The 27,690-nt window shown below is 35.1% G+C and overlaps 1 protein-coding gene across 4 annotated transcripts; it reads right to left on the reverse strand.

Annotated features, from left to right (window-relative positions):
• Positions 1-27,690, reverse strand: LOC138327357 (glycine receptor subunit alpha-2-like). 4 transcript variants are annotated; one of them, XM_069273391.1, is made up of 9 exons: positions 27,516-27,690; positions 7,275-7,448; positions 6,728-6,798; positions 5,821-5,888; positions 4,848-5,074; positions 4,512-4,594; positions 3,958-4,098; positions 3,290-3,669; positions 1-1,622 (listed from the first exon to the last, which is right to left on the reverse strand). In XM_069273391.1, exons 2-9 carry the CDS (start codon positions 7,373-7,375, stop codon positions 1,452-1,454), a joined length of 1,242 nt encoding a protein of 413 aa, XP_069129492.1. In that variant the 5' UTR covers positions 7,376-7,448; positions 27,516-27,690; the 3' UTR covers positions 1-1,451. The 4 variants fall into 4 exon arrangements, with proteins under 4 accessions (XP_069129492.1, XP_069129495.1, XP_069129493.1 ...); XM_069273394.1 differs by lacking the exon at positions 27,516-27,690 and adding an exon at positions 23,782-23,900; XM_069273392.1 differs by lacking the exon at positions 27,516-27,690 and adding an exon at positions 9,384-9,566.

Raw genomic sequence — 27,690 nt, forward strand, 5'->3', positions numbered from 1 at the left:
TTATAGCAAAATACTAAATATTTATTCAACAGTGTATAATGACATCTTATTGTAACATTAGAAACAAAAATCACTTTCTCATAACGGCAGTCAGTAGATCCAGATTCTATTGAGTAGAAAATCTAGATATTTGGTCACATACCAAGACAGCTATTTATGTTCAATACTGCGGATCTACGTATATCAGAAGACAGGCTGGAAAAAATTCACATAATATCAGAAAGAAAAGTGAACGATAGACTTTTAAAAGAAAGCTAGGAGAATATTTCGATTGTCAAAATTATGTAGATGCAATATTAATAAGGCAAGTGTAAATAATGAGAAAAGATATCAATGGCTCGCTAGTTTACATGATTATAAGAAAGGCTATAGATATGAAACTGGTTTCTTGTCATTTCTATTTTAAAATCCACTACATATTGTCTACATATGTATATATATTAGTTCTTTGATTGCTTGCACTTAGTAAACTTAAACATCAGAGGATGTTAAAACAAAACTACGCGAAAGACTTGCGAAACATTTCATTATCGCAATCCGAAATGCGCAAAAATATTATTATCACTAAATATGTACGGTATGTCCATAGCCAATGACCAAGTCGTGACTGACGTGATTCACGATATAAATCATTGATTTATAATATTGAGGAACTTGGTAGAAATAGGCACCAAGTTCGAAGGTGTATCATTTGAATGAAAAAACCCACAAAAACGGGAGTGTAAAACTGGTTCAGAAGATTTTTTTTCAAAAAATGCTAAAACCAATCTTATAATTGGACATAATTAAAAAAAGATCACAGGACATTCTCAAGAATATTTTAGACACAAAATGACAAGCTTGGAATGTCTTGAGTAGAGACAAGTGCTTAAATATAAATATCCCTTTTTACAGCGAAATTGTCTATAATATTATCGTTTTAAACGACTTTATACACAATGAATCGAGACACTTCATACTTTAGTGGTAAAAATAACAATACAACAAATTATCAATAAAGGTAATATACTGCACAATCTATTAAATCCAATCTGTAATGAACATGATTATTTCTCTCGCAATACAAACACCAATGATCTAAGACAATCGGAGATATAATGCACCATTTCTTCAGTAAAGAACACTTGCTTAACAAAGATAAGTGGTAATGAAACGCACTTCATCAAGAATGAAAGACGTTTTCCAAACATAAAAGATAATTCCAACTCTTTTGAATTGTATTGTTAATAGTTCTTTGATATTCTCCTCCGCAATGTACACAAATACATACAATTGCGAAATGAAAAATTATACAACTCATCCGACGTAATTTGAATAGCATACACAATGTGAAGAAACACGGACATAGTAAATGAATGAAAGAAGGGACTGAATACTCTGTCGATGTGGATTGTGTCTCGTGGCGGTCCGTGTGATATCTAATAGCTCCTAATGTTGAGTTAAGGTCCAAATCATGACGGCGTAGAAAGATAGTATGACCAAAACGCAATATTAAACAAGGCGAAGGAGCACGGGAATAATACCCTGGAAACCTTATCTACCATCCGGGCTTTATCTGTAAACGTCACAGATCCCTCACCTGACTTTCTCACCATTCCATTCACACTGTTACCGTTGATTACCTGTCAAAATAAAAGCAATCTGATAGTTCAGAAATCAATGAAAAAGACTATGCCTATTCAATAATTGTTTAAAGCATAGTACATTTGGCAATTTTTATAGTTGCAACTTTTGTTTCCTCTTCTTTTTTTCTATATATCAAATGATTACCAAAATTGAAATACCTGCCAAAACATGTAACTTAATACATTCACAAAAGGCTCACCTGTCTTTCTCCTTAATTTAGGAATAAAGTACCTGCTAGTATTGCTATATTGTGACGTAATATATCAACAAGAGATCACAGAGGGATCTTGGCGCCCACCTAAGAACGATCTTTGTCTGACAAAGGAAAGAGGGTCTTTTCTCTGCTTTGCAAGCTTTTACTACATATTACTACACATGAAATTTCAGAAAGATCCTTTGACTGCTTTCTGAGATATATAACGGTAACAAACTTCAATTATCAAAATCCTTGATGGCTACCTGTCGGCCATCTTGTTCACCGATCGGTCCTAAAATGCAATATGCACAACTAGACCCCTAGAAGAACCTCCACATACAATTTGAGACAGATCCCTTCAGTACATTCTTAGACATAGCGGGAAAAAACTTCAATTGTCAAAATCCAAGATGGCGTTCTGTCGGCCATTTTGTTCACTGATCGGTACCAAAATGCAATATGCATAACCAGGGACCTAGGGGAACCTGCACATGAAATTTGAGACAGATCCCTTCAGTACTTTCTAAGAAATAGTGGTAACAAGCTTCAATTATCAAAATCTAAGATGGCGTCCTGTCGGCTATCTTGTTCACCGATAGATCTGAAAATGTAATATGCACAACTAGACCCCTGGGGGAACCTGCACATGCAATTTGATACAGGTCCCTTGAGTACTTTCTGAGAAATAGTGGTAACAAGATTTAACTATCAAAATCCAAGATGGCGGCCTCTCGGCCATCTTGTAAATCAATCGGTCCCAAAATGCAATATGCACAATTGGATCCCTAAGGGAATCTGCACATGCAATTTGAGACAGATCCCTTCAGTTCTTTCTGAGAAATAGCTGTAACAAAGTTCAATTGTCAAAATCCAAGATGGCGGCCTGTCGGCCATCTTGTTCATCGATCGGTCCCAAAATGCAATATGCACAACTAGGCCCCTAGGGGAACCTACACATGCAATTTGAGACAGATCCCTTCAGTACTTTCTGATAAATAGCGGTAACAAACTTCTATTGTCAAAATCCAAGATGGCTGCCTGTCGGCCATCTTGTTTACCGATCGGTCCCAAAATGCAATATGCACAACTAGGCCCCTAGGGAAACTTACATGTGAAATTTGAGGAAGATCCCTTCCGTATATTCTGAGAAATAGCGGTAACAAACTTTAACTATCAAAATCCAAGATGGCTGCCTGGCGGCCATTTTGTTGACCGATTGGTCCCAAAATAAAATATGCACAACTAGGGCCCTAGGGGAACCTACATTGAAACTTGAGGAACATCCCTTCAGTACTTTCTGAAAAATAGCGGTTACAAGAATTGTTAACGGACGGACGGACGGAAGGACGGACGGAAGGACGGACCACGGACAAAAAGCGATTTGAATAGCCCACCATCTGTTGATGGTGGGCTAAAAAATACCTATCTATTTGTCAGTTATGTATCATTACGATAGTCGATACCTACCTGTGTTGTTAACATTCCATCCGGACCGATGCCTAAAGTCGGTAGCTGTTTGGTACGACGTTTACGGGCCAGGACATTGATGTAAGCGAACTCCAGCAGAGAGGCGAACACAAACATGAGACAGGTAGCCATCCAGACGTCTATAGCCTTGACGTAAGACACCCGGGGTAGCTGGGAGCGTGCGCCGGACCCTTGTGTTGTTATGGTGAGGACCGTCAGCACACCCAATGAGATCCGAGCCGGTGTAGCCTCGGCATCCACCCAAAATGATACCCAGGACAGCATCACTATGAGGACGCTAGGAATGAAGATTTGGGCGATGTAATAACCGGTGTTTCTTGTCAGGTGAAGTGTGGCCTCTAAACAGGAGAAATTGCCACCTGTAAACATTAGAAACATCAAAGTGTTTTAGTTTTTTTCTAATATGCACATAGTAAGAACAAATAAACGGTTTTATTTAAGTTCAGCACCTTGCACCATAAGAAAAAAGAAGCTAGTATGAAGTTTCTGTCATTTAAAAAATCTCCTGTGCCAAACATGGCATTGAGTTCGAGTTCAGTTTGTCATTCAACAGAATCACATAGTAAAGTATCTATTTGAAATATTACAATCCAAAAATTATAAAATTTCTTAGTACTATTAGTGGTGTCACTGATTCGATCACTTACTCTCGCCATAACTCTTTTGACAGTTAGACTTTATCGTCGGTTTGTCGGTAAAGAAGAATTGAGGGAGGAGTCTATCTGTCTGCATCTCTAGAGCCTGGTAGGGGTGCCATCGGAACACAACATTGTCCGTGGTGTAACTATCTGGACAGACAAATGTATAGAATGTCAGTGTCATTGTGTTTGAATAAGCACAGGTTAGTAAGGGTTGCCATGGAGCACATTTTGCTATAGTGTAGCTTCTAAATAATGATTTAACGTTGTTGTTTTTTTCTTGTACAGACAACAAGTCTCTTTTATACTTTTCATCCTCTGGAAGACATGGTTTCTGTCATAATTGTCTAAAGATAACGAGTTGATCGATCCGCAATGGTTAGTATCACTGTTATGGTAACAGCTGTCGAAGTATCCACTAAACAAATGGTTGATACAAAGACATTTTTCTGGTAGTTTTTTTATTCTATATTGAAGAACTTTAATTAAGGAGCGTTGAACTTCCAATTCATCATTTACACATAGAGATGCAAAAATAAGTCTTTCAGAACACTAGTACTTACAACTCTCTATGGCCATGTGGCATTTCTGTGAATCTAGTGGGTAGGCGGACAGCATCATATCACAGGACAAGGTCATGGTCACTCTGTGTGGACGGATATAATATATATTTATTTGTTTTGGATGAAAAATGCAGGATTAAATATCAGGGCCAAATGTACCTTTGACGTGTCCAGGTGGTAAATATGGTATCCAGTCCTCCCATCGTATTACATGTATCAAACTTAGAGACACATTGAACGTGTTTTTCACTGTCCTTAAAGTTTCGTATCATATTCGAAAAAGAGAATGAAAAATTGTATACGAAACCTATGATAATTAATCCCTTTAGTATATACCTTATACTGTAAAACACTGTGCCGTTAGGGTAGAGGTGCATCAATTTATTGGGCACTGTGACGTCATGGAAGCTTGCGGATTTCTCATTGGCGAAGAATGTGTCAGGTACCCAGACTTTGTCTATCATACGGTTGTCCAGTTCCAGCATCCTCATTCCCGGCACAGGAATGTATATCAGCCGAGTGTCTACCCACTTCTGGCGTAGGAATATCGTCACCGTGTAGTCCTGTTTAACACCAAACATCGCTAAATTATCACTTCACATCTTAGCTATTTTGTTTTACAAAATTACGTTAGAATAAATAGTTTTAGCTTTTTACAATTTTTACAGCATTTCTCAATCAAAACCTTACTATTCAGAAAACAAGAGGCCAGAGGACCTTATCGGTCACCTGACAATGCATCATTTAAATAGGAAAAAATAGCAATATGTTCAAAGATGGTGACTGTAACATCTTTAATTGGATTTTGGAAAACATAGTGCAATGTGTTTTAAGAGATCTAAAATTACAACCCTTCTTGGGGAGAGCTTCCTTTATATTCAAACAGGCAGTTATTGGTCAGGACTATGACAGGAACATTTCATGCAGGGGTCAGCTAAATCGCACCAGAAGGACTTCAGAAGAAGTTTATTGGCGGATGAAGAATGATTTCTATAGGTCATTCTGACCTTTTTGAAAAGAAGGATAATAATTTGTGTTTTAGTTTCACAGTGAATAAATAGGTATAGCAGAATGCTTTGGTATCATACGTGTGATCAGGACGTATACATCAAAACAACTACAAATAGATAATGCACTGTATTAATTTCCTTGCTATCTGTTGCATTTTATGATAATTTCATTATAATCATTTTTTTCAACTTGTACTAAATACCACCGTGGTTAATGAATGCAAATGAACACATTGATTAAAAGGAAGGACAACATGTAAATACAGATGTTTCAGCCCAATAATTCTAAACTACATTACCATAGAGGCTTCATTTAGCGAATCGATGCTCATCACATATATCTGTATGGTGACAGCTGTGGGCACATCTGAAAATAAAACCAGACATAACTCCAACAGTTGATATGATACGAAACACGAAACATAATCTTTCTGAAATATAGCTCACACGAGTAGTTTAGCGATAGATTAGTCATCTAGATATGCTCGGACATGTATTGGTTTCAGAGCTTCAAGTTCTTGCTTATTCTATCTATGAAATACTTTTTATCACCGCTGTGTTTAACAGTTAAAACGACTTTGCAAACGAAAAAGCCACTTCATGGATTCATACCTTAAATTAACATGGTTGTGAAAATAATATATTAAATCTCATACCTGTGATCCTCGTTAATTCGAATATCCTATTTAAGATTTACAGTAGAAACCAGTTATATTGAATTCTTTGGTAAAATACTTCATATTAACAGAGTTACAATATTTACCGGGGTTAGACTTACGGTCGACATAATTATCCATATATGCATGAACATGATGTTCAGTCCATCATGACGTAAACACAATGTAACATATAGTTAATTGCGTTACCATCTTCATTTAGTTTAAACTTATGATATTTAAGAGATATTTTTTTTTTTAATTTTTGATATAATTTTCTGAAAACGCTAGTCCTCATATGTGTCTCGCGTCACTCACATCAAATAATGTTTCTGGACGGGGCTTATTTCCCATTTCACATTAAATAAGTTCGACTGTGCTTTTCTCTATATAGCATATATATATCTATCTATGACACCGATTGTACTTTCGTTATAATTGACCTTTCATTTTGGTTACTTCAATTTCAGTAGCAACACAATTCGGGATTATATTTTGTGATGACACAGTACAATCGATTTGGTTTAGTATACTAGTAAGAATCGTTTACCTTCTTCATATTCCGGAGATATTTTAGAATCGTATGTACCCAAATCCAGCAGCTGTCGAAGTATTTCCTGTCTATCAAAAAACAAGAAATGCCAACATGAATTCATATATAAATTCGAAATAATATGGAAACGTAAATTAGCGGAAATATTCAAAATAGAAATAAAATATGAGCACCGGACTGTAAGCGCAATTCGTTTCATATGTTATACATTCAAGGACTAAATACAGATACAGGGGTATACGTATACCTTGCCTACATCAAATTTGATTTACATGTCAATAGTATCTATGTTGGTAACGAAAACCAAAAGGTAGCGATATCGACATTAAAATGATACGTTAATTAATATACATGGCCCTGATGATCCAGTGATTATCAGCAAACCATTGATGCTGTGCAAGAATATAATCATGAATTGTGTTTTCTTAGTGGAGAATAAGTAATCAATTTTAATGATAAACAAAGGTGATGAAAGAATAACGAAGTAACATTTAATTCAAAAGTATTATAAACTTCTGCCTCTGAAAATTTAAAAGATCTGTACCTGGTATGATTTTTCCTGTCGGCCGTGTGGAATCCCTCCAGAACATGGCACCAGGTAGAAAAGAGAACACATGCCTGTAGAAATGTCACCAATCCATTCATGTTTCCTATTACAAACTCCTCCGAGGTCGACAGTTGTTCATGTTGCTATGTCGCTCCTACACGTGTTCCGTACCTACGTCAATTAAACAGTTTACACATGAATGCATTATAGATACAATATACATTTGTCATTAGTTCACATTCCATTTGTCTAGTACATCATATTTTTTAAAATATTTTTATTCGCTCATCTGTTGAAGTTGCTGTACTATGTTGGTAATATAAAACATGTTATATTTTGTGAAGCGTGTTTAATATTTCAGGGAGTGATTATACGCCTGAAAAGTGATGTGAAACGAATACCTATATTTACCTATATTGGGTCCCTAAAGCTTTAATGATTGTTATGAAATACCCAAAACTTGGTATAATGATTTCTGCAAGCACAATGAAATATAATAACTATTATGTAATGAAGACCATCCTACTGTTTATAGTATGACATGATACAAACATGAGGGGGGATTACATACATTTTAACAAGATATTGATTATATTAAAGATCATGACCTTAGGATCATCATACACACCAAAACCAAACAATACAGCTTATATTACTTTTGCAATAAGTCACACTACATAGGATATGATTTTGTGTTTGTTCCTAATCATCTTTCATTTACAATAACTGCTAGGTAAACATGCGTCCAATTAATCATTTATTATTTTCTATTAAGTTATCGAATATTAATTTCCTTTAAAGTATTTTCTTTCTTGATGTTAATGTCAGATAGACGTTAAACAGCGTTACTTTTTCCACGTAACAATATCTATTTTCAAGAAAAAAAACGTGTTCATCATTCAAAATATGACAAACAACTTTATGAATATATATTGCTAAATTACAAGCTTCATACTTTGAGTATCATATCCAGACTTACTAAGCATACAGTGACACAGATAAACAAGAACAACGCTTACCAGTACGCCATGTAGGAGTGACAATATAATACACAGTCATAAAGCGGGTTTCCATTGATGTCTCGAAAATATTGTTCTGACCCAACAATACAACATTTGATAACGTTGTAACATACGAGTCAGGTTCAATAATTTCACCAGAGTGCTTGTTTTAGTGTTCATGGAATACTATCCACGTTGATATCTCCGCGAGTGCTTACTACTGATGAAGGTAGGGTGTCAGTGAACGATTCAAGTAGTATATTATAATGAACAAGGTATCGATTGAACTACTTGACCAATTACAAGCCTTCATTCTTAATAAGCTTTCTCATTGGTCATTTAGCGATTTACAAGTTTAAATATTTCGCATTGGTGTTAATTTGCCGATAGACATATCTTCTGGCTTTTCGCAATATAGATGATATGCTTTATGCTTTCAGTACTATAACATTCAAGATTGAACCATTGTCTAGGTTATACATCGTACACGATATAAAACGATAATGAGGTGTAACAAGAATCGTACGACATAGCCAAGCACTCTGGACAGGTCTAATAAATTCTGTTAATCTTAAATGTAATGTTGTATTAGAAAGAAATCATGTTATTTTCCTATTTGGTCTGGTAGAAAACATTCAATTGACAGGTCTAAATGTATGCATATTATTGGTTTAAAAATATATATCTTTAATGCGACAATATGATAACATTCCAAATTGGGAAATATGTAAGACATTTATTAGAAATTACAGAGCCATGGATCAGTATTCGACCTATATGCTTACTCCAAACGCAGCAAACAAGAACCGACAGAAATGGGAAAGTATCAAGCTTATTTTAAAATGAAATATTATTATAAAGTTATTAACATATATTGTATCTGTTATACACGTTTTCATAGAGAGCATTAAGAAAATTCTGACTTTTATATGTGATTGATGCAATAAAAATATTCAAAAGAAAAAAAATCGTACGATATCTAGTTATTCTATCAGAAACTTGGCCGGGGATACATGCATTTTGTGCACCATGTATGCAGCATGGATGTAATGGCATTGATACTAATTAGATCTGATATACAGCACATGATCACATCTACACTCACCATCACACAGCGTACCAACATGTCTATAATGAGGTGATTCCATGGGATAAGAATTTCTTTTGTCTCACCATACATAACACCATTAACATGACTAGACTCTAGTTAGCTATTATCAATTCCAATCGAATAAAGATTCCATAACCTTTCTATTAAAGGTGTTTTACTCTATGTCGTCTCTAAAAGTCCCAAGGAGGTGGTATGACTGGGCTAGTGGCCTATACCTACATAATGTATACAGTAAGGGATCTTAACGATAAAGTAGTAACTGCATTCATGCGTCAATTAATTAAGGAATTTTATCAACTTTGTTCAACTTCCAATTTATAATTAGTAATATCCGGCGCCGACTGCTTTGATCATGTTTTGGACGAAGACTGAATTATTAACAAAACAAGAAAGACCAACAATTTGTGTTATTGTAGTCAACAGATAAAAGACATGTAATTGCATGTACTTGTATAATTACAACACGTAAAACACACAATACCTCGTGGGAAAATACCGTGCCTACAAGGATCATCATATTGCATTTCTTTGTTATTTCTCATTTAATAGATATATGACAATGACTGTGACATCGTATATAATATATCGTACTTTTTATTTAATATAATTCCTGCGTCAATTAGGTAATTTAGGAACTGTGGACCACAGTATAATAGTTCGTGTATTGTTTTGTTGATTTAAAGCTGAATGTAACCAAACAGATCGACCATTGCTGTGATATTTCATAACAACAATATATCTATTACCTTATTGCATGTACACGCAATTGCTCGTGTAAAAACAAAATCAGGTCGCCTAAACTGAGAAAATTTTCAAATGAGTCAGTATTTTTAAATTAATTAATACTCTCGAGTTTCAGTCACTTACTTTTGGATCAGTGTCAAAACACGAACCTGTAAAACGTACTTCCTTGCAACATTATGTTTAAAATTATTTCGTAATAAATGGAATTCAAACATGAATGTCCTTTTTGTTAATCCATAAATATAAAACTGCTAGTTATATGTATCTTTGACCATTTGACACAGATAGGACGGTACTGGTCACTATAGCAGGGTCAAGGTCCGTAATCGCAAACCCCATCTGATATACAACGCTGGCTGACGAGAAAGCTTGCTCATGTAGTGATGAATGAAATATCACTCAACGATCAAGGTTGTACTTTTTCTCCTATTATACAAAGAACGCACAAAGGTCATTGTAGGCCATAGGTCAAACCTTTCTTGTTCATGTTGCTTTATATTAACACAAAACCTCGATTGAGATTGAACACATATTCGATCATTACAAACATATATATCAAATCTACTTTCACTATAACGTTACAATGCTGTCCGTTTATTGCCTTTTGTATTATGATAACCGTGGACGATATGGTACAGTACTGGTCCGTGTGTTAGGTGACCATCGACCAAGGAAACACGCTGTGGGAGGCTTCTCATTATCGCCTTATCTATGTAATATTTATCTATAATTACTGAGTTTCCCCTACGGATATGGGATATTATCGTATGAACATCCCTCATCACTACTGACAAACCGTGCAAAGCATCTGTGTCTCATAGAATTATGTCGAAGTTAACAAGCAATGGCCCGCTTTCTAAACCAATTCTTACTGGTCAAGTTACACATTAAAAAAATAACCTAATTTCACAGGTCCTAAAAGAGTAGCGAGTGACTAAATGATCTAACTCATACTCCAGAGGGACATTTTTCACTTCCAAAACAAATTATTTGCGCAGGAACACAAATACGCAATCCATGAAAACAGTTTTTAGCTATAAATAAATTACGTTCACAAGCGAATGTAATGGTTATAATGATCAAATCTCAATTTCGATCAAATGAAAGTCAAATACAAACAGAAATATATATAGTATCAATGACATACAGTGTCACCGGGTCCGGGACTTTGCAGGTCAAATAAAGGTCAAATATATAGGTCAAAGCCCATAAACGGAAAGAAATACAGAAAAAATGTAACATGTAGATGTATCGAATAAATAGGTGAATTTTGTGTAATATGTTACGAGCTTTAAGTCCACAGATATGTAGCATCATTACAATATTCTCAACCCCCAATACCCTTTACACAATCGTTGTGATACGGGACTGGTTATTGTTACAGATAAAGAAGTATCGTATCAAAACAAACAAAACTAAGATCGACTATGTTAGTAAATAAATAGCCTTTAGATAAAATCTGGCATCAAACACATTAATTCCATACAATATCCAATTATATTTCCTGGTTATGTCGTTCTTTCATTATTGATGTTTGGAATTATATGTTGCACATCAAAATACAGTTATAGCTTTTCATCGCCTGTTTTACCAACACGTGGTATTTCAAATTGTTTCGAATATACATTTAGGCTGTTAAGAGTCATAACCTTCAATTCTTAAGAGAGTTTCAAAGATGATTAATTGATTAATACTTTTTATATGCCGAACAAATACGACACCACACCCTATAAAATCAGATCCTTCATTTGAAAACCATTCCCCTCAACTTCTGTAATACTTCCCTACAGAGAAGCCTACAAAACAAATATAGAATAATTTACTTTGCTTTTGGTGCATGTACAAACATTACTTCATTCCATACAGGACATAGTGCCATAGAATATTTCTGGGACGCAATAAATTATTTAAACATTCGTCTCTCCACGAATTTGTCCTATCGTCAGTGAGATGCAGTTCAAGACAATGGAAGACTTTTGTTAAAAACGTTGCAGAACATTTTCATTTTAATAAATGGAATGTGAATGTGAGCTTAGTGTACCTCTGAGGCATTACAAATGTATACATCCGAACATTGTCCAAAACCTCTATGGGAAGTAAGTTTGAAGTATCCGAAACAGACATGGTCATATGTAAATTGTCAAAAGAAACGGATATTATTGCTAAGCACTTTCTTATACAGTCTATACAAATCAAGGGAGAACAGGTTAAAGGTTAGTGACTATGTGAAATATGACTTACTCAAAGATAATGATCATTAATTGTTTCTTCTGGGTAGTAGACTTTCCATGGATATAGACGATGACAAGTGGGAAAGCTGCATCATCGGGGTTGTCGGATAGTAGAGCATATGCTCTCTGAAGTAAACTTTCTCCTTGCAAAGTGACATTATATCTGAAATGTCAGCTAAACTGACCCATTTACTATGTATATAGCCTGCATTGTTTATCACAAAATATTTACATTTCCGTTTTCACCTTCCTATATAACCTTACTAACCGGGCAATCGTTTACACTTGCGTAAACGCAGAGGGGCCGCTGCACAAGAACACAAACCGAAACACTGACTTCCGCCCTTATGTGAATGCGCATCCGGTTAGGCCACAATATATGCCATGACAAAGGTTCGATATCAACATCAGTTTGAATGCAATGGAAAGTATTTTGTTAATATTAAAAACATAAAAAATGAAAACATATGGAATAAATGGATTAAAAACGCTTAAGTTATTGTGGAACTATATTTTATTTACTCCCGGAACTTGACACATTTCCCCGCCAAATTGGAGCCAGCTGTTTCGCGATTCCATCAATTACTCAGCTGTTCCATCAATCGTATAACGTTGAAAAAACGAAGTTTTATTTCACCGGAACACTTAATTTAAATGAAATAGTCGGTCGAAATGTAAATATATGGAATGTTTTTAATTTTTTGTTGTTTACTGGTGTGTAAACTGCATTTTTGTACAGATATTTCAACATGACGCGCTGACGCGCGTCATTTAAAATATCTGTACAAAAAATGCAGTTTACAACCAGTAAACAACAAAAAATAAAAATCATTCCTTAATTATGTAACTTATACACCACTTACCATGTTATATTTAATTCAACCGAGTTAATGTTATAACAGTTCATCCATGTAAGACATGTAATCCTAATATTGAGGAATCAAGAATCTGTCTCTCTGATAGAGAAAACATACCATTTGTCAGCGGTGGAGCATCGTTAAAACATCCTCTTTCATAACCAAGAGAATATTACCTGAAGCTCACCCAAAGCTTTGCCTTGGGTTGATGGTCGCTGTTACTGTTATTCGGCCGAAGTGAACATCATTAAAATCGTCGGTCAAACTGTTGTCCATTAACATAATACCAATGGGAGCTCACCATCAGCCATGTTAATAAACATCTAATACTAACCAAGCTCACCATCAGCCATGTTAATAAACATCTAATACTAACCAAGCTCACCATCAGTCATGTTAATAAACATCTAATACTAACCAAGCTCACCATCAGTCATGTTAATAAACATCTAATACTAACCAAGCTCACCATCAGTCATGTTAATAAACATCTAATACTAACCAAGCTCACCATCAGCCATGTTAATAAACATCTAATACTAACCAAGCTCACCATCAGTCATGTTAATAAACATCTAATACTAACCAAGCTCACCATCAGCCATGTTAATAAACATCTAATACTAACCAAGCTCACCATCAGCCATGTTATAAACATCTAATACTAACCAAGCTCACCATCAGCCATGTTATTAAACATCTAATACTAACCAAGCTCACCATCAGCCATGTTAATAAACATCTAATACTAACCAAGCTCACCATCACATGCTAATACTAACTCACTCAGCATGTTATAAACACTAATACTAACCAAGCTCACCATCAGCCATGTTAATAAACATCTAATACTAACCAAGCTCACCATCAGCCATGTTAATAAACATCTAATACTAACCAAGCTCACCATCAGTCATGTTAATAAACATCTAATACTAACCAAGCTCACCATCAGTCATGTTAATAAACATCTAATACTAACCAAGCTCACCATCAGCCATGTTAATAAACATCTAATACTAACCAAGCTCACCATCAGCCATGTTAATAAACATCTAATACTAACCAAGCTCACCATCAGCCATGTTAATAAACATCTAATACTAACCAAGCTCACCATCAGCCATGTTAATAAACATCTAATACTAACCAAGCTCACCATCAGCCATGTTAATAAACATCTAATACTAACCAAGCTCACCATCAGTCATGTTAATAAACATCTAATACTAACCAAGCTCACCATCAGTCATGTTAATAAACATCTAATACTAACCAAGCTCACCATCAGCCATGTTAATAAACATCTAATACTAACCAAGCTCACCATCAGTCATGTTAATAAACATCTAATACTAACCAAGCTCACCATCAGTCATGTTAATAAACATATAATACTAACCAAGCTCACCATCAGTCATGTTAATAAACATCTTATACTAACCAAGCTCACCATCAGCCATGTAAGTTAAAACATCTAATACTAACCAAGCTCACCATCAGCCATGTTAATAAACATCTAATACTAACCAAGTCCACCATCAGCCATGTTAATACACCTTAATACTAACCAAGCTCACCATCAGTCATGTTAATAAACATCTAATACTAACCAAGCTCACCATCAGTCATGTTATTAAACATCTAATACTAACCAAGCTCACCATCAGTTATGTTAATAAACATCTAATACTAACCAAGTCCATCATCAGCCATGTTAATACACATCTAATACTAACCAAGCTCACCATCAGCCATGTTAATAAACATCTAATACTAACCAAGTCCATCATCAGTCATGTTAATAAACATCTAATACTAACCAAGCTCACCATCAGTCATGTTAATAAACATCTAATACTAACCAAGCTCACCATCAGTCATGTTAATAAACATCTAATACTAACCAAGCTAACCATCAGTCATGTTAATAAACATCTAATACTAACCAAGCTCACCATCAGTCATGTTAATAAACATCTAATACTAACCAAGCTCACCATCAGCCATGTTAATAAACATCTAATACTAACCAAGCTCACCATCAGCCATGTTAATAAACATCTAATACTAACCAAGCTCACCATCAGCCATGTTAATAAACATCTAATACTAACCAAGCTACCATCAGCTCACCATCACCATGTTAATAAACATCTAATACTAACCAAGCTCACCATCAGCCATGTTAATAAACATCTAATACTAACCAAGCTCACCATCAGCCATGTTAATACACATTAATACTAACCAAGCTCACCATCAGCCATGTTAATAAACATCTAATACTAACCAAGCTCACCATCAGCCATGTTAATAAACATCTAATACTAACCAAGCTCACCATCATCATGCCTAATACTAACCAAGCTCACATCAGCCATCTAAACATCTAATACTAACCAAGCTCACCATCAGCCATGTTAATAAACATCTAATACTAACCAAGCTCACCATCAGTCATGTTAATAAACATCTAATACTAACCAAGCTCACCATCAGCCATGTTAATAAACATCTAATACTAACCAAGCTCACCATCAGTCATGTTAATAAACATCTAATACTAACCAAGCTCACCATCAGTCATGTTAATAAACATCTAATACTAACCAAGCTCACCATCAGCCATGTTAATAAACATCTAATACTAACAAGCTCACCACTCACATCAGCATGTTACATAAACTCACCATCAGTCATGTTAATAAACATCTAATACTAACCAAGCTCACCCATCAGTCATGTTAATAAACCTTCACCATCAGCCATGTTAATAAACATCTAATACTAACCAAGCTCACCATAAGTCATGTTAATAAACCTTCACCATCAGCCATGTTAATAAACATCTAATACTAACCAAGCTCACCATCAGCCATGTTAATAAACATCTAATACTAACCAAGCTCACCATCAGCCATGTTAATAAACATCTAATACTAACCAAGCTCACCATCAGCCATGTTAATAAAACATCTAATACTAACCAAGCTCACCATCAGTCATGTTAATAAACATCTAATACTAACCAAGCTCACCATCAGCCATGTTAATAAACATCTAATACTAACCAAGCTCACCATCAGTCATGTTAATAAACATCTAATACTAACCAAGCTCACCATCAGCCATGTTTAAACATCTAACATCTATACTAACCAAGCTCACCATCAGCCATGTTAATAAACATCTAATACTAACCAAGCTCACCATCAGCCATGTTAATAAACATCTAATACTAACCAAGCTCACCATCAGCCATGTTAATAAACATCTAATACTAACCAATACTATAAACCAAGCTCACCATCAGTCATGTTAATAAACATCTAATACTAACCAAGCTCACCATCAGTCATGTTAATAAACATCTAATACTAACCAAGCTCACCATCAGCCATGTTAATAAACATCTAATACTAACCAAGCTCACCATCAGCCATGTTAATAAACATCTAATACTAACCAAGCTCACCATCAGCCATGTTAATAAACATCTAATACTAACCAAGCTCACCATCAGCCATGTTAATAAACATCTAATACTAACCAAGCTCACCATCAGTCATGTTAATCAACATCTAAAACAAACCAAGCTCACCATCAGTCATGTTAATAAACATCTAATACTAACCAAGCTCACCATCAGCCATGTTAATAAACATCTAATACTAACCAAGCTCACCATCAGCCATGTTATTAAACATCTAATACTAACCAAGCTCACCATCAGTCATGTTAATAAACATCTAATACTAACCAAGCTCACCATCAGTCATGTTAATAAACATCTAATACTAACCAAGCTCACCATCAGCCATGTTAATAAACATCTAATACTAACCAAGCTCACCATCAGCCATGTTAATAAACATCTAATACTAACCAAGCTCACCATCAGCCATGTTAATAAACATCTAATACTAACCAAGCTCACCATCAGTCATGTTGATAAACATATAAATCTAATACTAACCAAGCTCACCATCAGTCATGTTAATAAACATCTAATACTAACCAAGCTCACCATCAGTCATGTTAATAAACATCTAATACTAACCAAGCTCACCATCAGCCATGTTAATAAACATCTAATACTAACCAAGCTCACCATCAGCCATGTTAATAAACATCTAATACTAACCAAGCTCACCATCAGTCATGTTAATAAACATCTAATACTAACCAAGCTCACCATCAGCCATGTTAATAAACATCTAATACTAACCAAGCTCACCATCAGTCATGTTAATAAACATCTAATACTAACCAAGCTCACCATCAGCCATGTTAATAAACATCTAATACTAACCAAGCTCACCATCAGCCATGTTAATAAACATCTAATACTAACCAAGCTCACCATCAGTCATGTTAATAAACATCTAATACTAACCAAGCTCACCATCAGCCATGTTAATAAACATCTAATACTAACCAAGCTCACCATCAGCCATGTTATTAAACATCTAATACTAACCAAGCTCACCATCAGCCATGTTAATAAACATCTAATACTAACCAAGCTCACCATCAGTCATGTTAATAAACATCTAATACTAACCAAGCTCACCATCAGCCATGTTAATAAACATCTAAAACTAACCAAGCTCACCATCAGCCTTGTTAATAAACATCTAATACTAACCAAGCTCACCATCAGTCATGTTAATAAACATCTAATACTAACCAAGCTCACCATCAGCCATGTTAATAAACATCTAATACTAACCAAGCTCACCATCAGCCATGTATAAACATCTAATACTAACCAAGCTCACCATCAGCCATGTTAATAAACATCTAATACTAACCAAGCTCACCATCAGCCATGTTAATAAACATCTAATACTAACCAAGCTCACCATCAGCCATGTTAATAAACATCTAATACTAACCAAGCTCACCATCAGCCATGTTAATAAACATCTAATACTAACCAAGCTCACCATCAGCCATGTTATTAAACATCTAATACTAACCAAGCTCACCATCAGCCATGTTAATAAACATCTAATACTAACCAAGCTCACCATCAGCCATGGTATTAAGCATCTAATACTAACCAAGCTCACCATCAGCCATGTTAATAAACATCTAATACTAACCAAGCTCACCATCAGCCATGTTAATAAACATCTAATACTAACCAAGCTCACCATCAGCCATGTTAATAAACATCTAATACTAACCAAGCTCACCATCAGCCATGTTGATAAACATCTAATACTAACCAAGCTCACCATCAGCCATGTTAATAAACATCTAATACTAACCAAGCTCACCATCAGTCATGTTGATAAACATCTAATACTAACCAAGCTCACCATCAGTCATGTTAATAAACATCTAATACTAACCAAGCTCACCATCAGCCATGTTAATAAACATCTAATACTAACCAAGCTCACCATCAGCCATGTTAATAAACATCTAATACTAACCAAGCTCACCATCAGTCATGTTAATAAACATCTAATACTAACCAAGCTCACCATCAGCCATGTTAATAAACATCTAATACTAACCAAGCTCACCATCAGCCATGTTAATAAACATCTAATACTAACCAAGCTCACCATCAGTCATGTTAATAAACATCTAATACTAACCAAGCTCACCATCAGCCATGTTAATAAACATCTAATACTAACCAAGCTCAACATCAGCCATGTTAATAAACATCTAATACTACCAAGCTCACCATCAGTCATGTTAATAAACATCTAATACTAACCAAGCTCACCATCAGCCATGTTATTAAACATCTGATACTAACCAAGCTCACCATCAGCCATGTTAATAAACATCTAATACTAACCAAGCTCACCATCAGCCATGTTATTAAACATCTAATACTAACCAAGCTCACCATCAGCCATGATAATAAACATCTAATACTAACCAAGCTCACCATCAGCCATGTTATTAAACATCTAATACTAACCAAGCTCACCATCAGCCATGTTAATAAACATCTAATACTAACCAAGCTCACCATCAGCCATGTTAATAAACATCTAATACTAACCAAGCTCACCATCAGTCATGTTAATAAACATCTAATACTAACCAAGCTCACCATCAGCCATGTTAATAAACATCTAATACTAACCAAGCTCACCATCAGCCATGTTAATAAACATCTAATACTAACCAAGCTCACCATCAGCCATGTTAATAAACATCTAATACTAACCAAGCTCACCATCAGCCATGTTAATAAACATCTAATACTAACCAAGCTCACCATCAGCCATGTTAATAAACATCTAATACTAACCAAGCTCACCATCAGCCATGTTAATAAACATCTAATACTAACCAAGCTCACCATCAGTCATGTTAATAAACATCTAATACTAACCAAGCTCACCATCAGCCATGTTAATAAACATCTAATACTAACCAAGCTCACCATCAGCCATGTTAATAAACATCTAATACTAACCAAGCTCACCATCAGCCATGTTAATAAACATCTAATACTAACCAAGCTCACCATCAGCCATGTTAATAAACATCTAATACTAACCAAGCTCACCATCAGCCATGTTAATAAACATCTAATACTAACCAAGCTCACCATCAGCCATGTTAATAAACATCTAATACTAACCAAGCTCACCATCAGCCATGTTATTAAACATCTAATACTAACCAAGCTCACCATCAGCCATGTTAATAAACATCTAATACTAACCAAGCTCACCATCAGCCATGTTAATAAACATCTAATACTAACCAAGCTCACCATCAGCCATGTTAATAAACATCTAATACTAACCAAGCTCACCATCAGCCATGTTAATAAACATCTAATACTAACCAAGCTCACCATCAGCCATGTTAATAAACATCTAATACTAACCAAGCTCACCATCAGCCATGTTGATAAACATCTAATACTAACCAAGCTCACCATCAGCCATGTTGATAAACATCTAATACTAACCAAGCTCACCATCAGTCATGTTAATAAACATCTAATACTAACCAAGCTCACCATCAGTCATGTTAATAAACATCTAATACTAACCAAGCTCACCATCAGCCATGTTAATAAACATCTAATACTAACCAAGCTCACCATCAGCCATGTTAATAAACATCTAATACTAACCAAGCTCACCAATCAGTCATGTTAATAAACATCTAATACTAACCAAGCTCACCATCAGCCATGTTAATAAACATCTAATACTAACCAAGCTCACCATCAGTCATGTTTATAAACATCTAATACTACTAACCAAGCTCACCATCAGCCATGTTAATAAACATCTAATACTAACCAAGCTCACCATCAGCCATGTTAATAAACATCTAATACTAACCAAGCTCACCATCAGTCATGTTAATAAACATCTAATACTAACCAAGCTCACCATCAGCCATGTTAATAAACATCTAATACTAACCAAGCTCACCATCAGCCATGTTAATAAACATCTAATACTAACCAAGCTCACCATCAGTCATGTTAATAAACATCTAATACTAACCAAGCTCACCATCAGCCATGTTATTAAACATCTAATACTAACCAAGCTCACCATCAGCCATGTTAATAAACATCTAATACTAACCAAGCTCACCATCAGCCATGTTATTAAACATCTAATACTAACCAAGATCACCATCAGCCATGTTATTAAACATCTAATACTAACCAAGATCACCATCAGCCATGTTAATAAACATCTAATACTAACCAAGCTCACCATCAGCCATGTTAATAAACATCTAATACTAACCAAGCTCACCATCAGCCATGTTAATAAACATCTAATACTAACCAAGCTCACCATCAGCCATGTTAATAAACATCTAATACTAACCAAGCTCACCATCAGCCATGTTAATAAACATCTAATACTAACCAAGCTCACCATCAGTCATGTTGATAAACATTTAATACTAACCAAGCTCACCATCAGTCATGTTAATAAACATCTAATACTAACCAAGCTCACCATCAGCCATGTTAATAAACATCTAATACTAACCAAGCTCACCATCAGCCATGTTAATAAACATCTAATACTAACCAAGCTCACCATAAGTCATGTTGATAAACATCTAATACTAACCAAGCTCACCATCAGTCCATGTTAATAAACATCTAATACTAACCAAGCTCACCATCAGTCATGTTAATAAACATCTAATACTAACCAAGCTCACCATCAGCCATGTTAATAAACATCTAATACTAACCAAGCTCACCATCAGTCATGTTAATAAACATCTAATACTAACCAAGCTCACCATCAGTCATGTTAATAAACATCTTATACTAACCAAGCTCACCATCAGTCATGTTAATAAACATCTAATACTAACCAAGCTCACCATCAGTCATGTTTAATAAACATCTAATACTAACCAAGCTCACCATCAGCCATGTTAATAAACATCTAATACTAACCAAGCTCACCATCAGTCATGTTAATAAACATCTAATACTAACCAAGCTCACCATTAGCCATGTTATTAAACATCTAATACTAACCAAGCTCACCATCAGCCATGTTAATAAACATCTAATACTAACCAAGCTCACCATCAGCCATGTTAATAAACATCTAATACTAACCAAGCTCACCATCAGCCATGTTAATAAACATCTAATACTAACCAAGCTCACCATCAGTCATGTTAATAAACATCTAATACTAACCAAGCTCACCATCAGTCATGTTAATAAACATCTAATACTAACCAAGCTCACCATCAGTCATGTTAATAAACATCTAATACTAACCAAGCTCACCATCAGTCATGTTAATAAACATCTAATACTAACCAAGCTCACCATCAGCCATGTTAATAAACATCTAATACTAACCAAGCTCACCATCAGCCATGTTAATAAACATCTAATACTAACCAAGCTCACCATCAGTCATGTTAATAAACATCTAATACTAACCAAGCTGAATGCGCACGCGACGTTAATTAAGAGAGTCGTTAATTTTCAGTTCCCAACGGACATTGGTCATTTTGCAGGTCATAACCATAATGTGGGAATGGTGTTTTAATGATTTTGTCGTCAGCGGTAATACATCCGCCGTTCTCCCCCGTGGTGCTTCATCCCTGTCACGGCCAGGTCAACGTTTATTTAAACGGACAACTGCTCTTCAAGGACAATGTGCATCTTATATGCAGGGTAACTCAAGCTTTTTGTGTAATTGTGTGCCATGTAGCTTATCTTGGATGTTTGTCTAGGCGAGACTAAAGTCCATTGAGTATTGATACCAAGTAGGAAAAAGCAACACTGAAAATCAATATAATGATAGTCAAAATTAAATGATAAGCAATGAATGGAACTAGAATCCTGAACTAAGTTATGTCAAACAATAGTTTAAAATATATTTAACGATTGTCAACACCGAAAATATATCCAACGATAAATGAACTCAAAAATTGAATATCAACATAGTTCAAACAATTGAAAGAGAGTGCATATTGGAGAATTCTCAAGCACTATTTCAAACAATTGAAAATCGTTTAAAGGTTTGCGTAAATGCAATTTAAAAAGAAACAATATACGGAGTTTTCTGAAAGTCTGAAATAACGTTTATTATGAATAAAACGAAATATCTCAAAGGTGGAAAGTCCAAGTTTACTATCAAAGTAAACGAGGATAAAGGTTGATCGGTTGGGCTTAACGTCCTATTAACAAGCATGGGTAATTCAGGGACCGCCTCAATGTATACAATGTGTTGTATTGTGTTGTTGGACACCCCAATATGTTCATGTCTTGTTTCTTTGTAATAGTGGGAACCTTGTCCTTTTTTATAATGCTGCCGCAATGGGGCAGGATACCAAAGACACCTAATTAACACACTCCATCCGGTCACATTATACTAAAAACGGGTAAACCAGTCGTCCCACTACGTTTATGAAGAGCGCTAAGCAGGGGAAGAAACTACATGTACCACTTTTGACTAGGCTATGAGCCGTCTAGAATATAATGGAACAAGCAGGTATATAAACAAACACCAGTTTCCAATGTATGATATGATTTCTATTGATTGTGTACACAGGAAATCTTTGATTGTTCGGCCTACATAAATTAACATTGTCAGTTACGTCAGAGCTGGTAGATATTTTTTTCATAAAAACCTATTTATCTAATGAGCTCTGTCATATAGCATTAGCTTTGCCAAAAGGGAAACTACCAGCAATATGACTCAATAGAAATAAACACGTCTTGTTTCACTTTCTCAGCAGGCTTTTAGCAGGGATTGTGTGTTATCACAATACTAGGTAGCTTTTAATAATGATCCAGTATCTAGTATCAAACAAGTCTCAATATTATCGGTGTCATGACGTAATCATTCAGTTTCACATTATTTCACAAACAAGCCAATTCAAGCCTGTTCGATTACCCGTACAACTTCCAATGAGTTATCGATAGCCGAGGCGACAATTTACATTTCCGCATCCAACTATTCTACTTATGTAAATAGGAGGAATGGTTTCACTTAATGGTAGCGGACATTGGTCCGAAATTTAACTTTGGCCGTACGGCCAACTGTATACGCTTACCTAAATATTAATATTGGCTCCGAGATTCACCCTCAGATTCGGAGTAGATGTCACAACAGTACTTATAAAATATTTACATCCCCGGCGTAAAGCCGGATCGCTGATATATTCAGATAGCATTAAAATCATTATACTTCACAACCATATAATCATTCATTTGCCTGGCACAGTTTGATCGAAGATTCACCTATTCTTCCACATCCACGTGTAATTAGTGAAGGTTCTAGCACAGTTCCACTCCATTTCAACATTTTGTATTCCTACTTCTGTGGACTATACATAGCCGTGTCTCTAAACCTATGGGATTATGACGGCTATATATGAGTGGACATTATGTCAACGTACTTATTACGCCATTATGTGATAGTTACATCATATTACCAGCGACACAGTGCAAATCATAATCATACAACTGTAATAATTACACCAGATAATTACTAGTAGGACAGTTCCCCACAGTTTACATATGTTACCACATCATATAAAGCATGTTCTCCGTTCGAATATACCTTGTATTCTCCAATAGTTTGACCATATCCCGAGCGATGAGGAAGTAACAACCTTTGATAGCCTAAATGTTGACGCGGTTGTAACCTTAATCATAACTTTAGATTTCCAAGCTAATGAACCTACCTCAGATGCATTTTACCATGACTGTAGTTTAGTATATTACATGCTCAAAACGGAGAAAAAATGCAACTTTATTATCCAAAATTCCTAGATCGATTTTCAAATCTGGATAGGGAAGTTATTGAATGTATATCTCAGTTACCGGTTTTAAGCCTAGACTTTATATGACATTCCATTGTTAGTATATGTATTACATTACACCCACGAACAAATAGCCATACAGAGGTGGATACAGCACTAATAACTGCGCCATTGATTGACGGACGACAGTTTGTACGGAGTGGCTTCCGTTAAAGACACGGTTGTTATTTGTGTTTATTGATCACTACATCAGGAAAGTATCCGGAACACTCTAACCTCTTTAAAACTCTTGGTCCGAGATTAAATGATATTGCCGTGAACGTGTCCCCATCAAACCTCATTTCACTACATCCCCTAGTTTTTCTAGTTCTCAATATAGTGCCACTGATCAACAAAACAAATCCGGTCATCATAAGACTTCCAATAGTGAATACCATGTCAAGATTGTTACAATTCTGATTTCAACACGTTCGAGGCGGACTAGAGTCACGGATATTTACTAGAGACTAGGTTATTTGTAAAATCTAAATGTATATGATTTTGTTGAATTTCAAGATAGATATGGTATTAGATCCAATTTTTTGACATACTATAGTATAATTAGAGCAGTAAAACAATATGTGAACAGCAAACAACATCCTATCCTTTCTGAAATGCCTGTGTGTTTACCGAATATTCCTCTAAAATTAAACATCATACTGAGGAAGTCGAAGGGTGCTCAAGATATATATAGAGTGTTATGCCAAAATAAAATCAAACCTACATCACATCTAAATGTATGTTAGTATAACTTCTTGTAAATTTGATTGTTATATTGTGATACTATGATATAACCGGTTTTTTATGCTATACAACTATTAATGTATTTTTTGAGTAACCAATACGTAGAGCCAAAAAGAAAGCTATATTGAAAGTGAATCGATCAACACGAAGAGACATAGTCCGCTAAACCTGCCTATATTATTAGGCTTTTTTTATTTTTTTTTTTTTTTTGCCTAATATATAGTCAGCTCGCGGTACCTCTTAAAAATGTGAAATCGTAGGCCAGATTTGGCCTACGCTACGTCAGCGGTATATTTCTAATATATCGTCCATGCAATGCCGGGAAAACATACACATACCTATATATTGGGATCTTATGTACTCCACTGCCCCCATGTTACATCCCATTTATGAAATTAAACAACTCTGCACAATGAAATACTTCCGAGACCCTTCTATTTCACACATTTGTAATGGCCGCCGTATACACATTTAGTAGAGCAAACGGCAGCCAATCAACTTCGCTTCCGGTTTTATTTTTTAAAAAACACGTGTAGTTGAAAGATAAACAAAATGCTAGCCAGTTAGAGTTTTTATAGTGAAATTATGGTCGACATACACGACATGTTGTCAAATATTCAAATTGAACACGACTATTGCTGGTACCGCATCACTTTCGCGATATTCACGTTGCATATACATGTAGCATATACACAGATGAATTTTGTTTATCTTTCAACTACACGTGGTTTTTTTAAAAATAAAACCGGAAGCGAAAATGATTGGCTGCCGTTTGCTCTATTAACGGCGGCCATTACAAATGTGTGAAATAGAAGGGTCTCGGAAGTATTTCATTGTGCAGAGGTGTTTACTTTCATAAATGGGATGTAACATGGGGGCAGTGGAGTACATAAGATCCCAATATATAGGTATGTGTATGTTTTCCCGGCATTGCATGGACGATATATTAGAAATATACCGCTGACGTAGCGTAGGCCAAATCTGGCCTACGATTTCACATTTTTAAGAGGTACCGCGAGCTGACTATATATTAGGCAAAAAAAAAATTAAAAAAGCCTAATAATATAGGCAGGTTTAGCGGACTAGAAGAGACATACCGGTATATAATCTTTCGTTCTTTACATACTAAATCTGACTTGCTGTGTGGCCGATTCTTTTTCTTCATACCACTATGAAGAAAAAATAAGTGGTAGGAAAATCCGACGTTATCGTGACGTCACAATGGAGACGTCGACATTGCGTATTGATTTGGAAAAATGATCGTTTGCAAAATCAATGAAATCGTTCATTTACTCGTATCTTAGGCCTATTTCATGAAAATTAATTACATGCATCGATTTTATGTCACTATCTTTTAATATCATCGGCATAGAAATTTTGTTCGACAACATTTGAAATGCACACAGTTTGCAAACAAAGTTTCTTTCAAACCCCGACAAAGTTAAAAAATAGTGACATCAATGCGTGAATGAAAATAACGAATAAAGAAAGACATGATCCTTTATGATTTCATATAGGTAATTTGCATTACTCAGCACATTGCACATATCTAGTGATAGCTAGGATCCATGTGTATAGCATTGTAGGACAGATTGTTTGATTTCTATAAACGCTGACGATATCAATAATTATTATAAGACTTATTCATGTGCATATAATGTAGGTAAATTCACTTATATACATAATGAAATTTAAGTTTTGATTTGACAAACAGTGGCAGTTTAAAAAATATTTGTGTTGCTAGTGCTATTATGGTGTATTTAATAAAGAAAAATATGTTACAAACCTGTATCAAGCATACACGTTGGCCTTTTGCCAGGACTTTGCGTTTATAAATGCTATAGTAGCGATTAAAGCATCTCAACATGCAGATCGGACAACTGATAATCGTTTGATTACTTTGTTTATGTTAAAACTATACCTCATCTACTATAAATAGCAGCAGCTTTTTGTTGCCGATGTACAATCAAATTGCATACAAGAATTCAAAAAGAAATTTGTAAAAAAACCCGTACATTATCAGAAGAGTATGTATACCGTATGTATACGATTATAAATATAGAATCTAAAGTATCTTTTCATTGATTGATAGGTCATCTTACTTTTACAAAGTTAAACTATGTGTGTCTTTTCATTTATTAACTTTTTATCAAAAACAATATTATAAACATTTTCAATGAACGATTGTAGATAAAATTTGATACATCTAAAGTGAATGTGTAAAAACATTAAATACTTACGCAGGGAAGTGTTTTATTCCATGTTTGTAATCCGTTAATCTATCCAAAACGAATATTTTTATATAATAATCAACGCTGGTCTATTGACTGAATATTGGCAAATGAATGTACTATTCAGCACTACAGCGTGTTACCAGCTGGTGCTGAGCGTCTCAGTGACCCAGCTCGTCTGAGT

This window comes from Argopecten irradians, chromosome 7, assembly GCF_041381155.1.
Source record: "Argopecten irradians isolate NY chromosome 7, Ai_NY, whole genome shotgun sequence".
Taxonomy (NCBI): domain Eukaryota; kingdom Metazoa; phylum Mollusca; class Bivalvia; order Pectinida; family Pectinidae; genus Argopecten; species Argopecten irradians.